The 19,278-nt window shown below is 37.1% G+C and overlaps 1 protein-coding gene across 12 annotated transcripts in view; it reads right to left on the reverse strand.

The window, feature by feature from the left end:
- Positions 1–19,278, reverse strand: part of LOC145288114 (apicoplast pyruvate carrier 1-like) — a 243,266-nt gene that overhangs the window by 176,656 nt on the left and 47,332 nt on the right. For 11 of the 12 annotated variants that reach the window (XM_080136181.1, XM_080136174.1, XM_080136177.1 and 8 more), the window contains exon 6: positions 13,984–14,108. The exons of the other annotated variant lie outside the window; for it this stretch is intronic. In XM_080136181.1, the coding sequence (XP_079992307.1) occupies positions 13,984–14,108 (125 nt within the window). The remainder of the gene's footprint in view (positions 1–13,983; positions 14,109–19,278) is intronic. 12 annotated transcript variants of the gene reach the window in all.

Consider the following 19,278-nt stretch of genomic DNA (forward strand, 5'->3'; position numbering starts at 1 on the left):
TGGGTCCGGTACAAGGGGAAGACGTATTGCCTGATGAGGTTAGGCTTTGGGCTGAGCTCAGCCCCCAAAATTATGACTGTCGTGCTGAATAGGATGCTGAGTAAATACTGTGCAGTGGACAAGGCCACTAGTTCGTACATTGACGACATTCTCGTGGAGAAAGCAGAGGGAACAGCAGAGAAAGTGAGAGGACATGTTGAGAGGTATGGGTTGACTGCAAAACCGGCAGAGTACCTGGATGGAGGAGAGGCGTTGGGGTTGAAACTATGCCGAGATGGCAATGGAAGCCTTGTCTTTAGACGAGGGAATTCAATAACCGGTAGGAACTGATCTGAAAAAACGAGAACTTTTCTCGGTCTGCGGGAGACTGGTGGGACACCATCTAATCGCCAGCTGGTTCAGGATAGTGTGCAGCTTTATTAAACGACAAACGAGCACTGATGGCTGGGAGGGTCACGAACATGCTACAAGAAATAATTGTGAGAGGTGATTTGGGGCGATGCCAGCAGCCTAGCATTGGGCATCATATTAAAGATGGCAGGTGTAACTGTGGAAGATGCGGTGTGGCTAAGAAAGAAAAACGACTATTCTCATATCAACGTAGTCGAACTGGACGTCGCTATCAAAGGAATAAATCTGGCCCTGAAGTGGGGGGTTGAAAATAATTGAAATCAAATCCAATTCTGCAATGGTAGTTTCATGGATCAGGTCGGCAGTGACTGGCGATAAGAGAGTTAGGACCAGAGGTGCTGCAGAAATGCTGATCAAGCGCAGGCTCGGAGCACTCGCAGATTTGATATCGGAATTCCAGTTGAAAATATCTGTAGTGCTGGTCTCATCGGAAAAGAACAAGGCGGATTCGATGACACGGGTAAAGAAAGCCTGGCTGCAAGAGGGAAAGGAGTTCTCCCCGGTATGCTGTGCAGGGGAGGAAGTTAAAGAATTACATGAAATGCACCACTTTGGTCGAGAAAGAACGTTATTCCTGGCAAGAGAGGTTTACCTGAAAACCACCGAGGAGGAGGTCAGGGACATAGTGGAGCACTGTCAGGATGTGCCAATTGATAGACCCCGGACCATACAGACACAAAGCAGAAGAGTTACACATTGAGGAGGACTGGAAGCGATTGCCCATTGATATGACTCATTATCACCATAAGCTGTATCTGTCGATGGTCGACTGTGGACCGAGGAAGTTTGCCATCTGGAGAGAGATCAGGACAGAAGCTGCATGGGCAATCAGAGGGGTCATCGAAGAAATATTTTTGGAGAGATGACCGGTTGAGGAACTGTTAATGGACAATGGCCCCGCTTTATGATCAGAAGCCTTTAAAGAGGTGGGTGACAAGTGGGGAGTAAGGCAATATTTTAGGGAAGTGTATCGGCCAAGTGGCAATGGGATAGTGGAGAGGAATCATCGCACCATAAAGGCTGCTGCGGAAAAAAAGCAACATTTCACACATGCAGGCGGTGTTTTGGTACAACATCTCACTGAAAACCAGAAAAGATGAGACAACTGTGCCTCATAGAGCCATCTTCGCACATGTGGTGGCATCCGTGCAACAAAACGGTAGGAATTGAGGGTGAAGAATTAAAGTGGGCGAGGAGGTGTGGGTGAAGCCCCCCAATGCAAAATGTACCACTCGCTGGGGGAGGGGGGGTCGTAACGGGAATGCAGTCGAAGAACAACATGATGGTGAATGGCGTTCCTTGGTATATCCTAGACCTGCTGGCCCTGTCAGTGGGGCATTAGAATACACCGACTGCCCCCCTGCAATGGGGGTCCTGGATATGACCTTAAACTATATCCAGTGGTGAGGCCCCAGCTTGTGGGCTTTGGGGAGTGTGGAGCCACCCTTTAATTACCATTGCTCCCAGGTCCACTCTGACCCGAAGTGATGTAGTACCTGTTAGGGTTCCAACTATGGGTTAAATAGAAACCGACTTGAAAACAACAAATATATTCTATTAAAAAAATTTTCTTCAAAATCTTTGGATTCGGCATTAAATAACCCAAAAAGGGTTGATATGCCGTAAAACAAAAACAACCAACCAACCAACCTAGACCTGCATCGTGTGACCCTGCTGGTGTGCAGTGATGGCAGTGAAGAGGAAGAAGTTGAGATTCACCAAGAAGCTAACGATGCAGCCCAACCCCAGAGGCCTCAAAGTGAGAGGAGGAGGCCAGCTTGGATGAAGGATTAGGAAGTGCCTTATTGAGCTCGAAGATCGGGGGGAGTATATGCGAAGGGAAAAAAGGTATCGTTAAAGGCTAGGTTATAGTTAGAAACAAAAACAAAAAAAATAAGTAATATACGACGTACCGGGCATATCTGCATCGCTCTTTGGGAAAGAAGTAGGTAAGGATGGCTACCTCATTTATATATGCGAAATGCATATTGGGAAGGCAGTCATGATGGGAGAAGCTATTTTTTTCTTGTCTCTTCCTTTTTGTTTTGTTTTTTTGATAGGAGGATATAAAAGCTGGGAAAAATTCCCAGCAAGACAGAAAAGAAAAGAGTCATGAAAATCTTCTATTGAAAAGTATGTCGTATTGCTGGCGTTCAGATTGTGCGGTGTGACATTGGTGGTGAGAGGCCAGGTGTGGTCGATTAGAAAGAAGAGGGCAGAAACGAGCTGTTGTCGAGCAAGTGACTCACTCCTTCCTGAACCTCAGAACCGAATCCTGATCGTAACATTAGAGTTTCTTCAACCTTTTCCATGTTTCTATGTTGATGATTGACAAATCGTAACCGAATCTAGCTATGAATCCACTATTTTGTCGAAGATGTTAACAGTTAGATATTTCCGAACAGTTCTCCGATAAAATGTCAAATCTAGCTCGTGTGACTCTTATTTGTCATGTCCTTTCTGCAATGTGCTGACTTGTGGAATTTTCAGACACACTCATTGCATACTTTATTTTTGGAAAAATAGTCTATAGGCTAATATTATTCGTCACAACTGCATGGACTTGAGAGCTATTTTGCTTTTGAGATTGGATGACTCTTTGATTGTGACGTCGGATATGACGTCACGAGAAGGAGTATGAATATAACTCACTGAGAGAAGTTTGGGACTCTTCAGCAAATAGAAGCTGAGTTACTAAACTACAGACAACGAATACAAACAGGAAAAAAAGGAAAAGTACTCGAAGTTAACAGAAACGAGTTACTTAATTACAAACAACGAACAGAAAAAAGTACTCGAAGTCAACAGCAACCAGTTACTTAATTACAAACAACGAACGGGAAAAAAGTACTCGAAGTCAACAGCATTCAGTTACTTAATTACAAACAACGAATGGAAAATCATACTCGAAGTCAACAGCAACGAGTTACTTAATTACAAACAACGAACGGGAAAAAAGTATTTGAAGTCAACAGCAACTAGTTACTAAACTACAAACAACGAATACGAACAGAAAAAAAGGAAAAAGTACTCGAGGTCAACAGCAACGAGTTACTTAACTACAAACAACGAACGAGGAAAAATACTCGAAGGCAACATTAACGAATTATTAAAAAAAAATTGTTCAAAGTCAACTGAAAATGTAAAAGTTGAAAACGACGAAAGAATAATTATTTCAGAAAATGGGACTCTCCATGACAACAATAAAACCCCTGGACTTGGAAGACTCAAACCAGGAGCAAGCATAAAAAGAGTGGAGTGAACACATCGAAGACACATTTACAGCGTTCGAAATAACAGACGATAAGCAACAACTATCACTCTTGCGATTTTATGGAGGAAAGAAACTAAAAGACATCATCCAAACCTTATCACCGGAGATATCACCAGGCCAAGTACAGCCTACATACAAAACAACAAAGACAGCCCTAGACAAATATTTTATACCGACAACAAATAAGGTCTTTGAGCGTCATAAATTCCGGATACTTAGTCAAGAAAATGAAGAGTCAACTCATGACTACTTCACCCGTCTATGCATGCAATGAGCAAAATGCAACTTCGGCGACTACAATCTTTTAATAGAAAAATGCACCTCAAGAAAATTGTGTCGTGCGGGTTTAGGGTTAGGGTTAGGGTGAGCGAAAAAGTGAGGAACAAGAAACGGAAGAAATGGACCTCCCGATCGCTTAAAGTAAGAATGACTTTCGGAATGGACACCCCAACCTACCCCTGTTAAGAACGGTTTTCGGATTAGACACCTCATTTTGTAAATGTAAATGTTGGGTACTTACGTATTTTTTTTTGTTACCATGCCGAAATAATAAATTTATTATTTTGAAAGCCATTTTGAACATGTTAGAGGAGTGTGTTTTTTACGTAATCTGTGCTTCCATCCTAACATTTAATAATCACATGATTATATCTTCAATAATAACGTTATTAAATTTTCCCTATAATAAGTTGTTGAAGCCTTTATAATATAGACAAATTGTTTATGTCACAATGTAGAACAAACTTATGTTTTCATCAAGCGAGATATCCGTGTTGACCTTTAAGATCCCATTTTAGTTATAACGTGTGCATTGGCTAAGAAAAATAAAACAGTAAAAAATAACTTTTTAGCTATATGCAATGTGGTTTCCGTTTTGCTCGATCTACAGCAGAGATGCTTACGGTCATATCTCATAGGATTAGTCTATCTAAGCAGATGCTTCCTTTCTACGGCAATTGCTCTTGACATATCAAAGGCCTTTGATGGGTATGGTATGAAGGTCTACTTCACAAAATCTCCAGTTATGGTATACCTGGAAATGTCTTTTCTATTATTATATCATTTCTCTCTGAAAGGTCCATAAGAGTAGTGGTTGATGGACAGAAATCAGAACTCATAGTAATAATGCTGGAGTCCCTTAGGTTTATTCTACATCAATAATCTTCCAAATAACATCCCTCGATCATTCATAGAGATTTATGCTGATGACACTACCATCTATGGTAACACATCAAAGGTTGTAAACGAACAAGTTCTCTCTGGCCCTCTCTCCTCTGTTCTTGAGCATGTGGTACAATGGGGGAAAAGGTAGATGGTTACTTTTAATATATCTAAAACCAAGCTTCTATCTTTACATCATCAACGTTCTGATCCCTATATACCCATTGAAATAGCTCTCATCTTGGGGAGGCTCAATGTTTTTACAAGTTTCTCTTGATCTGAAATGGAAAACGTACATTAAATCTGTTGTTAAGGTCGCTGGTAAAATGGTGGAATTCTTCTATCGATCCAGTAGATATTTCACTACTAATGCTATTCTCTACCTATATAAGAGCTAGGTACCTTCTATGATGGATTATTGTTGCCACATCTGGGCAGGAGCCCCTAAAAGCAGCTTATCCTGACTTGACAGAGTTTAAAATAGACTTCGTAGCCTAGTGGGGGATGCCTTTTTCTTTTCCCTACAACCGCTTTCTCACAGAGCCTATCTCTGCTTTATCGTTATTTTCATAGCAAGTGCTCGTTTGAGCTCCAATCTATGGTTCCCATCTAGCCAAACATTCACAAGAAACACTCGTCTAGTTGAAAACACAGTCAATACTTTTGTGACGCGATCGACCTGACGGAGCGTTTGCCCCTCATTGGGGACCACATAACTATGCTAAGATAGCTTTAATAGCTCCCGGGCAATGGCGGATATCCCAAAGACCTAAGGTAGAGATATATTTTATTTCATTGTCAAAATAGATATATTTGCTTTATTATTTGAAAACCAGAGATATATTGTTATTCGAAAATGACGATAGGAAATCTTGGAACAATAACATTGACATCGTCTTGCCCGACGAACTCAGTGCCGGGAGTTTTGACTGACAGCCGGTGACGCCTGTGGTCATGAGAATTAGATGTTGACTTTGAATCTCAGATTGCAAGCTAGCGACATGGCTGGATTGCACACCCACAATCTGAGTTTTTCCGTAAGTGCGTGGCGTGATTTGATTGGCTGAGGAAACTTTCCACCCCAAACACTCACATCCCTATTTAATGCTAGCGCCAAATTAGTCAGTTTCGAGAGAGTCTCCAGTTTCCAGCCAGAGAGTGTGTGCGAAACTCGAAGTAACAATACCGCTCTCTGAGACGTGACCGCCACACCCCTCCTCCGACCCGTCTGAGGCTATCTCCGAAGAGACGAGAGATTTTACACTTTTAAAAACTTACTAAGAACTGAACTATATATTTGTAAAAAAATCTTTAATATATTTTGTGAAGTAGTATAGATTCAAGCGTCTGTTGTCCTTCTTGCCTGCGTGAGTTTTGTTATTCGTTTTCAGTATACTAGATTCAATGTGACGGCCTCTAGAAGTACCAGATGACACGAGCTAAGTTTTCAAAGATAAGGGGTCCTTACGTAACTTCATAAGAGAAGGTGTTACACTTTCACTCACTCTTTATCTGTGCCTAGACCTAAATGTGGATTCCATGAACGGAGCTTCTTTCTTAGAACTGCACACCTGTGGAACTCTGTTCCATTTGCTTGCTTTCCACCTGACTACAATATGGTCGTCTTACAATCTAATGTAGACAAGTTCTTGATGAGCTGTTTCACTTAAGCAATCCAATTTACCAAATTTACACTTCTAACAATTACTATGATATTACACCTTTGATTACTGTACACTTTTTAACCCTTAACCTCGGGTTGCCTCTGGGCCTTGATAAGTGGTGATTTATTTGTCGTAGGTAAAGCGAAATTTTATCCTACAGTTGTCATTTAAACTTATTTTTTTATGCAAAATAAAAACAAAGACATAATCACGATATTTGAGGTTTGCGATACTAACGGGCGAACAACACATTTCCTAAACGTATGCACACGGATACATCAACATACATAAATAAAGTAAGATACACTAGAAGTTAATTAATATAGTAGAGAAAAGGAAAACAAAACAGAAAAGAAACCGGCTGTTTATCGGTAATGTTTTTTTTAAGTTAAAGTGTTCGTTTATTCAATAAGGTATCTATTCTCGAATAAGAGGGTTGAGAGATAGCAACCAATAAGAAGGGGTGTAAATGTGTAAGGGAGAAATCATTATTTTGTGTAAGGGAAATATAAAGTTAATGCTTAGTATAGGAGTTTATAATCCAGTAAAGAAAGGTGACTGAAGGGCATAGTAACAATGTGTATATATTTTCCAGATGTAGACTGATGGCAGGAAGAGAACTGTAGAAAGAGAGGGAAAAATTAGAACTACTTCCTCTGTAGATGATGGCAATTGTCATGATGCCATTTCTAGAATGCAATATAGGTTTTTAATATAACGAATAAATGTGTCTATAACGGCGGTCAAAAGTTAGAGAAGACGGCTGATAATAATTTAGACATAATAAATTTGTATGTGACATCTGTTCTTGCAAACCTAGGGTATTTTAGTCCAGAAGGGAATTTCTGTGCCTCTTTTATTATATATAGGGATTACTTCGTTTTTTCTTTCCTATCCATTTCCTGTCACTTCATACACATCTTCCACTACATTCTCTGTCTTTTACTCATCAGTCCGCACATCTCCATCATTTGCCTTGTCATTCCCAATTACTTCTGCGTTCACCTGTCATTTTATAGCTTCTAATTTCAGTTCTGATATCCATCCATTCTTCCGTATTAGTCTTGCCTGAAAGCACAGGCGCTGTTCTGTTGATTAAAACGATCCTCGTTATCTCTTTTTTCTAAACATACGTTTTCTGTACCCCTTCATAGTTTTTCCGTTTTCATCATAAGGGTTTCTTCTGAAGAAGCATTCCATAATTACTATGTTAACCACTTTACCCCCACTTCATTCTAGTAGTTGCAGGATGACGGCTGGGTGTTCCCTGCTGTTTCAAGGTACACCTGCCGGGCGTGGGCCCTTCACTTTGAGTACTACTCTCATTACCTTGGTTTGCCATTTAATTCATGAGAAGTTTAGTGAATTTAAGGTTACGCAACTACCAGTGATTTGGTTTGTCGATACACCATCTGAAATGTGAGTTTATCTTCTCCTAGATTGTTGGTCTTACCAGATAATCAAGCACCACTTAACCAGAGCTACTGGGTTCAACGAGCCAGTTATTCGCCTGGTGCACCCCCATCAGTAACACAGGTCTACTGGGCTTAGACATAAATTATTATTATTATTATTATTATTATTATTATTATTATTATTATTATCATAGAGATTCCAAGTATGAAGAGTAGTGATAGGCGGAAGGTTAAAAGCGAGGTAAAAATAGTTCAAGGAGTAATTCACAACATCATAAGAATGAACACATCGTTTACGGAACTTAACAGGCTTCTGTATGCAGCGTCATACGTTATTGCGAATCGTCTTGGCTTAATACAGAAGAAAAAGAGAGAAATGACAGATAAAAGGCCACACTGGCAGTAGCGGCTTGAAGAAAGTATTAAACGGTGGCGGAAAGACATTGGTAGAATCTAAGAAATAAGAAAAAGAGTTAAACTAGGGCAGAAAGCTAAGGACGAGTTTGAAAGGATGTATAGATTGCTGGAAAAGGGAGTCATGAGCGTTCTAACAATGTTGAAAGAGGAGATCCACACTGGTGGTATGAAAATTCGGAACTTTGTTGGAAAAAGTGTTGCTTTTACGAAACAATCAGTCTCAGCTGTATAAAGAATTAAATGGTAGTAAACAGGCGGGAAATGACAACACTCCAAATGCAAAAGATGCCAGGAAGTTCTGAGGTGGGATTTGGTCAGTCGAAGGGCGATATAATAAGAAGGCTAGCTGGTTGGGAGAGGTCTGAGAAAGGCTATCAGAAATACAGCAGATGAAGAACGTTGAGATAACCATCGATGACGTTAAGGCTGGCATACGAAGGATGACAAATTGGAAGGCATCTGGTCCAGGTGGAGTGATAGGCTTCTAGTTTAAACAGTTTCCGTGCCTTTATCCACCTATAGCTGCTACCCTGCAAAGGGTTGTAGAGTTGGGAGATGATTGGCTTGTGAAGGGAAGAACAATACTGATTAAGAAAGATCCTGCAAAGGGAACAGATGCCAATAATTATCGAACATTCGCGGAGAAAATTTATGAACACCTTGAGAGTAATGGTGTTTTTCCTGACGAACAGAAGGGTGCCGGAAAGGCTCGAGAGGTTCAAAGTGCAACTACTATTTGATAAAGCATTAATGCAAGATGCAAAGAAGAAGAGGAATCTGAGCGTAGAATGATCGATTACAGAAAGGCTTATGACATGGTTCCTAATTCATGGATACGTGAAACACTAATGATAATGAAGGTTGTTGAGAATGTGGTAGGGCTTTTGGAGACAAGTATGGCTCAATGGGAAACGGTGCTGACAGCAAACAGAGAGGAGATGGGTCAGGTTGGCATTAAACGTGGAATATTAAAAGGAGATTCGTTATCGCCACTTCTTTTTGTAATGATAATCCTCTTGAAGAAAGAAAAACTGGGGTATAACTTTGGATCTGGTGGCACACGCCTCAACCATCTACTGTTTATGGATGATTTGAAGAAATTATATTTTTATCTGTTGGTTTTGCCACTATTTCGTATGTGTTATTTTCAAATAAAGCTTTCAATTCGGATATCGTAGCTTGTTCCCATTCTTGGTGATTTTCTGAATTAATCGCCTCATTATAACTTTCCGGTGCGCTGTTCAACGAGTAACAGTAATCCACTGCGTAATCTTGTATCTTTTCAATTTGTAAGAAGTCTGGCATTTTTCGCTCCTTTGTTGGGAATCGACGTGTCTGGTTAATATTTTCGTCTGAAGTTCGACTGTAATTGTTGTCGTTATTAATATTTTCATTGAGATCGATTAAGATGCTAGGTAATATTTCACGTTTTTCATCCACTGGATCGCAATTTTTAAAATTTAATGTATCACCAATTTTACACATCTAACCCTTTTTATGGCATTTTGGGTTGGAAAGTAGATTATATATGCTGGACTGTTTTTATTGTAACATACAGAAATACCTTAATCAGAACCAAATAGATGCATTCTGTTCATTTTAGATTTTACACCGCAAAACCCTTCATACGGCGTTTTGCCTAATCTTTTATTGAACGATCTATTTCTGATATATGCTGCTACCATTAAAGCGTACGTCCATAAACTATGCGTTAATTTCGATTCGATAAATAGGCATCTTGTCATCTAAAAAAGGGTTCGCCATGCCCTTTCAGCGGTGCTATTTTGGAAGGGGGAATACGGCGCAGATTTCTCTGTTAAATACCGTGGTTACTTAATAGAAGTTCAAAGTCTTTACTACTAAATTCAGTCCCATTGTCTGAGCGAATACATTTTACTGAGCCGTACGGGGCAATATTAGCTAAATATTTCTTAGTGGCGAGGATAGTGTCGGATTTTTTTTTTAGAAAATAAACACGAATTAAACCGAAAAAATCACCAATAAAGTTCAAAACGTATCTTAGATTATTTCTCCCCCTCGGGCTGATCGGGCTGATCGGACCTGCTAAGTCACAGTGCACAAGTGAGAAAATTTTCGTAGCTTTTTTATCTGGCGTTCGGCTTATATATTTTGTCATTTTCCCCTGTGCACACGCCTCACAATTTGGGAGATCGTCTGAAGGTATTATTTTCATGTCTTCGACTACATTTGGTAATTTTTTAATATCAGCTGTATTGCAGTGTCCTAGAATTTTGTGCCCGCTTTCTACGTCGTGGAAGGCAGTTTTGGAGGGAACCATACTTTTTAAATAATATAGCCGGCCATTTTCTTTAATGTCAAATACAGTTTCATTGAGATATATCAATTTTGACTTGTTTTGCCCAAACTTTGTATTCGTGCCTTGTTAAATTGCAGCCTGCACGGAAAATATGTCTTGCTTAAATGTAGATATGAACAGAGCATTAATTTTAGAATACAGTTACAGATTTAGCCTTTATTATTTTTTAGGGATATTTTAGCATCGCCTCTTTTCAAGACTATATCATTTATTTGACTACCGTCGGCAAGTTCGACAAAATAATTTTTTGGATTAAAGTTTGAATCAAAATTAATCAAATCAGATTATTTGGGGATGACATGTGCTGTAGCACCACAGTCTACAAGAAGATGTTTACCGTTTGTGGTATTGTCAAAGTTACATGTGAATAGAAACGTATGTTCTTCTTCAAAGTTCTCAACGTTTTTTACTGAGTCCATTTTAGAGCGTTTATATCGACATTGGAAACTTCTGTGGGTGGGTCGTTCACAATTATAGCAGATAATTTTATTCTTTTTCTTTGGAAAATTACTTTTGGGGAACACGTTGCGGTGGTGTGCGTAATTTGGTGGTGTCTGTTTTCGAGAAGCATTTTTGAACTTCATAATATTGCTGGAGTTATTATTGTCCACTAGCATACGATTAGTCTCTTTGCCACTTTAAATTCGCTGAAATTTATGGATTTGTTTTTTTTTTGCGTTATAACAGTTGTAAATGGTTTAAAATCGGCTGGAAGTCCCTTGAGGGTCATTGATATCAACAAGCTATCGCTTATTATTTCACCTGAGAGTTTTAAGGCATCGGCGGTTGTTTCTGCCTTTATAACGTAGTCGGTAATTGTTTCATCCTCGTTACGTTTCAGAGACGTTAGTTCTGTATATAGTGATATAATTTTCGATTTCCCTTTTGATAAATAATGTTCTCTTAATATATTCAATGCTTTCCGTCCGTCATCGAATGCATCTCTTATAATCAGAGACAGACTTCTATCGTTTAAGCATTGAATCAGTTTTGGAAAAACAGTCGCGTTCTTTTCGAGAAATCTCTGTTGGAGATTGTATCACTTTATGTAGTTTTCGAATCCTCAGATATCCCAGAAATTTTACCTGCCACAATTCGAACTTAGATTTTGATCCGTCAAAGAAAAGACGACGACTGGGTCCATAACCTGTTTAGTGTTGCGAAATTATGTTGAACAAAGACGGCGGCGTAGTTCAGATCAGATCCTGACTGTAATTGGTAGTAACCAAGATGGCGGCCAAGAATCAAATGCGGTCCGTGACGTGTTTAGCGGCGAACTGATTGAATACAAAATTCGACAATTTTTATACTAACTTTGGAAGGTTTTCATTGGTTGTTTAGCACAGCCGGTGGTTATAAAATGATTGGCGAATTTATTCGTCTCGTACCCCCATTAGGAGTCAAAAATATTTTACAAAAATATTCGGTAGAAATGAAAAGGATATGGAGAGACTGGTAGAACTTGTGGGGACATACTCAGAAGACATTGGGATGGAGTTTGGGATTAGTAAATGTGCGGTGCTGGTGATGAAAAGGGGAGTAAAGGTTCATTCGAATGGAATAGTGCTGCCAAATGGAGAAATCATCAAAGAAATATAAGATAAAGGATATAAGTATTTGGGAGTGTTGGAGGGTGTAGTATCAAGTCGTCCGGAAGGACAATTGAAAAACCTACAAATCCCCGATGCTTTAGGTGGCCTTCAGACCTCTGCAATTGTAGGTACCAGCAACATCCTTAGGAAACCCCCTGATCTTTGAAGCTCCTGGTTTGAAGCTGAGATTAAGGGAAATCCTCTGAAATGAATCCCATCACTTTCCAGAGAGACGTCCATAAACGAAATCAGAATTATTATCGATGTTGCTGTTATTATAGTTATTATTGTTGTTAATTTTTTACTTGTTGGTGATGATTTTATTATTATTATTATTATTATTATTATTATTATTATTATTATTATTGCTAATATATTTACGAATAGTACTATTTGATGTTCTACATTCTTCATTTTTTGTTTTATTATTAGTTTGATTTATTCTTCTTATTATTATTATTAATAACAGTAGTAGTAGTAGTAGTATTTTATTAGTAATATTCTTTCCTGTTTTATTATGCTAACTACTTTTAATATTATTAATAATATTGTTAAAATTATTATCTTCTATATAATATTCTGCGTGTTCCTTTCTTTTAAGTCCTACGTTACGCTTTTAAAAGGATCAAATACATTTCTCAAATATTAATCTGCTTCAAAAACCAAAACCGCGAGATTCGGTTTTAGATAAGCAAATCTAGCAAATCTGGAGAAGAAAATAAAGTGATCTAAATTTAATGTAATTTCGTTTTCTAGTATAATTAAAATAATACATGATTATTGTTGTAATGGGCGGATAAAGAACTTGTAGTAATTTTAACGTGTAGGGATTATTTATCGAAGATAGAAGTTGGGGAAACGTTACAGAAAAAAGGGGACATCTGAAAGAAACATGAAAAAAGAAGTCTCAAAAAGGTGCTGGACTAAAAGAGCAAAGATTGTCTCTTACGATGTTATCTTACCATTTGTAATTCCTGATTATTTATAAGTACTTATTTACTTGGGTCAGTTTTATATTTACAAACAATAAACATTATTTTTATGAAAATGGTTATAAACTCATATATGTTAATAGCTTTTCTGTCCCCGAAAACTAACTTTACACTATTAAGAAAACATATCAGCTTTATCAAAACATATTTCTTATTCCGTAGGAATTCACTGGAGCTGCTAGTATTTTTTCTTACATTATTAATATAATTGTTGTTGTTAATTTATTAACATAATCCTTTCTATTTTATTTATTTTCTTAGTCAGTATTTTATTATTGTATTTATCACTATGGTTAGTTATATTGTTGCATTATGGGTATTGTTATCATTTGTATCAATATGATTTGTATTATATGTTTCTTAATATTACTATTATCATTAACGTTATTTTTTATTCTTACTACTACCAATAATATTATTACTGTTAGCAGTAAGGGTAGTCGTGTCGAATTTTTGTTATTGTTGATCTTTGTATTAATATTGTATACATCACTATTCTGTAATAGTACCTATTATTAATTCTATTTTACACGTAATCCGTCACGTAATCCTATTCCTGTGGCAATACTAGGGCATAGGTATACTAGTTACGAATAAAAACGAACAATTATGTTTAAAATTATATGACATTTTAGATTGTACACTTAAGTCTAGCTGAACAGATTTTTATATGCTAGAATATATCTGGTTAAAAAAGTATATTATATGCCGGTACATACATTTCCTTTTCTGTTAACTTTTCATCTGGTTTTGTCACTTTATCATTGATTTTTCCATTTTCTGCAGCACTTTCTTCGATATCTTCACCAATATGAAATACATCTAACTTTTGGTTGTTCATTCCCTGCAGAGAAAAAATATCATCAAAAAGGCAATATATTATATTATATATATATATATATGTGTGTGTGTTTGTATCTGTATCTGTATTAGCAGGACCCGTTTCACAGCAGTGCCCGTGTAATATAGGAGGGTGCTGACTAAAAAATATTATATAGTACTATTATAATGTACTAGCATGAAGACCCAACATTGCCAGGATAGCATAAAGATGAACGAATGTTCCACTCCATTATTTATCATTGAAATCGGTAAAATCGCAAATTTGTCAATCAAATCGATTGACTGCCTACTCAAGTTGGGGGCCTACTGCAGTGCACTGAGGGGAAGCTTCACATGCTACCTTGCTTCCATTGTCGTCTACATTGCCTTGTAGAAAACCTGCTGTTCATTTTAACAAAAATAGTTTTATATCATGGTTTGAATCAAAATTTAAAATGAAAAAAAAAATCAAACATCTTGGTTCAATTGTGTTCTAAACAAAAAATTCATTTCGAACGTGCCTCTGTCGTATCAAAGACCCTTCTGTTGACAGTATAAACCACGTTTTTCTGCTTGTCCGGGAATAAAACTTCTCAAATGCACTTATGGTGTTAGGCTTTATACAGTTGTTAACTTTAGTCCAAATCGGACTGCTCTTTCTTTTATCGGATTTTTTTCGATTTTCGATACTTATTGGAGTCATTCTGATACAAAGTCCATCCAAGAAAATTGCCAAATACATAAAGTATATTTTGTGTAATTAAAACAATTCAACTCAGTAGTTTCGAAGTCCATAAGAAATTATCCTCCACATAAACAAATAAAGTGCATTTCATATATAAGTGAATATTCTTTTATAATGTATATCTATATATCTATAAAAGTGGCATTGCTTGCGTGTGTCTGTCGGTGTGTGTGTACATTTCCCTACCAAACTACTCTGTTAATTTGCAGTCTACAGACTCGAGATTTGACATAAGGTGTACTGAGATATGGAAAAATATTTTTAATCGGTTTTCGGCCAGAAATTTGGTTGTCAAGGGGTCAAAGCTTAATGATTTGACCTTTGAAAACGCTACCAAACACCTCCGTCAATTTTGGGGCTAAATAATTGAAATTTTAGATGTAGATTACTTGGACATAGATCAAACTATTTAATTTGATATGAGCTCAAAAAATTAATTGTTAAGACGTCAAAATCGGGGTCGAAGTCAAAAGAAAATTCACCTCTGCAGTCTCTACTAAATTACTCAGCTAATTTTCGGTCTAAACATTTGAACTTTTACATGAAATGTATTCAGACATCTGGCAAGCTTTTTAATCGGTTTTTGCTCGAATATTTGGTTACCAAGGTGTCAAATTCAAAAGATTTTACCTTTGCGGTCTCTAGTAAGCTATTCACCTAATTTTGGGTCTAAAGTTTTGAATTTTTACATAAAGGGCATTCAGGCATCGCCAAGCTAATCAAGAACCTAGATTCCAGTAAAGCAACTGGCCCTGATGGCATCCCAATTATAGTGTTAAAAAAGCTTCAACCAGAACTTGCTCCCATACTTACGAAACTATTTAAGAGCTGCCTTAAGGAGAAGTGCTTTCCGACTACCTGGAAGACCTCATCAGTATGTCTTGTATTTAAGAATTCAGATGATAAGTCATCTCCCTCTCAGTACAGACCAATAAGTCTCCTGTGTGTTATGAGTAAGTTGCTGGAATCCATATTAAATAGAGAAATAGTCAACCACCTCAGCAGGAATAACCTTCTTAGTGACATACACTATGACTTCCGCTCTGCAAGATCTACCGCAGATGTGCTGACGGTTATATCCCACAGGATTAGTGAATCTCTTGACAAAGGCTTCCTTTCTAGGGCAATTGCTCTTCGACAAGGTATGGCATAAGGGTCTACTTCACAAGATTTCCAGCTATGGTATAACTGGAAATGTTTTCTCAATGATTAAATAATTTCTCTCCGATAGGCTCATAAGAGTAGTGGTAGATGGACAAAAATCGGAGGCCTGCAATATAAATGCTGGAGTTCCTCAGGGGTCAATCCTAGGTCAAACTCTCTTCTGATCTACATCAATGACCTCCCTAAACATATACTTAAATCATTCGTTGACATCTATGCTGATGACACGACCATCTACGGCAACACATCAAAGGCTGTAAATAAAAAAGTTCTCTCTGATTCTCTCTCCTCTGATCACGAGCGCGTGGTTCAGTGGGGGAAGATGTGGCTGGTTACCTTTAATGCATCCAAAACTAAACTCCTATCCTTACATCATCAACGCTCTGATCCCCATCTGGCATCAATTGTGATGGATGGCTCTCGTCTGGGTGAGGTCCCGTGTTTTGACAAGCTTCTGGGTTTGACCTTTACTCCTGATCTGAAACGGAACACGTACATCAACTCTGTTGCCAAGATCGCTGGAAAGATGGTGGGATCCTTCTACCGCTCCAGAAGATATCTCACTACTGATGCAATTCTCTATCTATATAAAAGCCAAGTACGTCCAAGGATGGAATACTCTTGCCATATCTGGGCAGGAGCTGCTAAAAACAGCCTATCCTGCCTTGACAGAGTACAAAATAGACTTCGTGGCTTAGTGGGGGATGCCCTTTTCTCTACCCTGCAGCCTCTCGCCCACAGAAGATACGTTGCGAGCCTATCCTTGTTTTATCGTTATTTTTATGACAGGTGCTCGTCTGAACTCCAATCTCTGGTCCCCTTTCGCCAATCTTTCACGAAAAACACCCGTCTAGCTGAATCCACTGAGAAAAATTTCCCCCACTCTATATCTGTGCCTAAATCAAAACGCGGATTCCATGAACAAAGCTTCTTTCTTAGAACTGCACGCCTGTGGAACTCTGTTCCGTCTGCCTGCTTCCCACTGGACTACAACTTGGATGTCTTCAAGTCCAATGTTAACAAATTCCTAATGAACCGTGATGGTGGTGATCACTGTGTAAAAAAAAAACAAGACAGATAGCGAGCTTCTTAATCAGATTTTGCGCGACAATTTGGCTTCGAAGATGTCAAGGTTGAAAGAGTTGACCTTTGCAGCCTATATCAAACTCCTCCACGAATTTTGGGTCTAAACACTTGAAGTTTTAGATGTAGGTTACCTGGATATGAGTCAAACATTTTAATATGCACATAAATTATGAACAGTACAAGCAAAGCCGAGCTGAACTGCTAGTATATATATATATATATATATATATATATATATATATATATATATATATAGATATATACACACACACACACATATATATATATATATATATATATATATATATATATATAGACTTGTTTGTAATATACTGAATTTTACTGGGTTCGTATAATTCAGAAAATTTTCATATACCAATGAATTTTAAGCAAAAAAGAGATGTCTTTAAATGTAAGCTACAAAATTATCATATTTCATAATTGGGTATTAATATACTGTATTAACAAAACCAAGATTTCAAAAAAGGAATTGGTAGCAACAAAAAGTGTATTTCATAGTAAGTTACAATTGTTTCAAAACCGGTTGGACAATTTAAAGCATTATGGCGTTTGAAAATTTTCATATAACCAGCCTTTCTTCAGACTTCTTGAATAAAAAACACTTTAACATTAGAACATTATTTAAAGAAATTTCCCTTAAAGGAAATAAAGCATGCGAAAACATCTATACTGGACGCATCCTTTGATGTCAGAAAGCCTTCTACTCAAATAGCTTCTCCCCTCGAATTGCTTGACTTTAGAATTCCCTGATTCCCTGACTGTACTAATAGGTAGACGTGCAAGAGTAATGTCAAGCTACACTTCCCTGCTCAACTCTCTACATAGTAGCCCTGTAAATTCGATCACAAATAGTAGCCTCTAACGTAAAAGTGTCATTGTGCCTTGTTTAGTGTAAAACTTACAGTAAAAAAATATTAATAATAATAAAAGGTATTAAATTAAAATAAATCACAAAATTTACTCCATTATAATGAATGTTGGTGTCTTCGTAAAAAGTCAGCTATCATCATATTCTGTTAATAATTGAAAACAATTAATTACTTTATGACTCTACGAAATCTGAAAAGTATCAATACATTATAATGCATTCCGGTGGTTTCAGTGTATTCGTAAATAATTCAGCCGTGATTACATTCACTTAATTGTTGAAAAATCAATTATTTTATGACTGTTCGAAATTGGAAAAGAAATTGAAATTTTTAAACTATCGAATAAAAATATAATTATAAAAAAATTAACTAAAATACATTTTTAATCGTTGATGAATATGATGTTGCCTAAAATAGTGTTAACTACTACTATATTCTTTCTAAATAAATCGATGTAACACATTTTATTTAAAATTAAATAATTTGTAACAAATAATAATTTGGAACGTTAAAAAATAGTGTTAAACAAAATATAAATAAGGGAGAGCCCGATTCTTTCCTAGAATAGTGAGTAATTATTTTATTATTTATTAAAATTTAAATACAATATTTTTACTCGTACCACAAGTATCTACACGTAGTTGAAATTTATAATAAAAAGGCTACACCTACAGAATTTGTTTCGTAATGTTACTTTTAATACGATAAACACTGTAAACTAACTGTAACCTAACTTGATTGTTTTGGTTTTTGTTTTTAGTTTGTTGGGTTTTTTTTTGCAAAATGTCGATAATCGATAAAGACTACATCTATAGATTTTGAACCATATTGTTCTTTTTGCCTTAAAGTGTAAGTTAAGGTTCGGATTAATTTGAAAAAAGTGGTTCTGGTTAGGTTTCTTTAGAAGCACGTCTCCTCCATTTTATTCTATTCATCATTAATGCTTAATTAAGCCTTTAAAATACATTCCAAATTACATTATGTTCCTCCTGAGTTTTACCGCAAATAGTTATATCATCTATATATGAAAAAGTTCTAGATAATTTGTTGTCAGAAATGAAAGAATTAATAAACCGTTGAAAAGCAGAAACCCTATTCACTATCTAGAACTTTTTCATCTACGGCATTGTAGAACTTTTTCATCTACGGCATTGTAACACATTTTATTTAAAATTAAATAATTTGTAACAAATAATAACCCTAACCCTAACCCTAACACACATGGGTATTCGTTTGAATTGGTACAAACGATTTCCAGCTTGAAAGGCCGTGTAGGGCCGATCTTCGGGACAAATTTCGATCTGGTA

The sequence above is a fragment of the Euprymna scolopes genome, chromosome 11 (genome assembly GCF_053919585.1).
Source record: "Euprymna scolopes isolate OS-2025 chromosome 11, ASM5391958v1, whole genome shotgun sequence".
In the NCBI taxonomy this organism is placed as follows: domain Eukaryota; kingdom Metazoa; phylum Mollusca; class Cephalopoda; order Sepiida; family Sepiolidae; genus Euprymna; species Euprymna scolopes.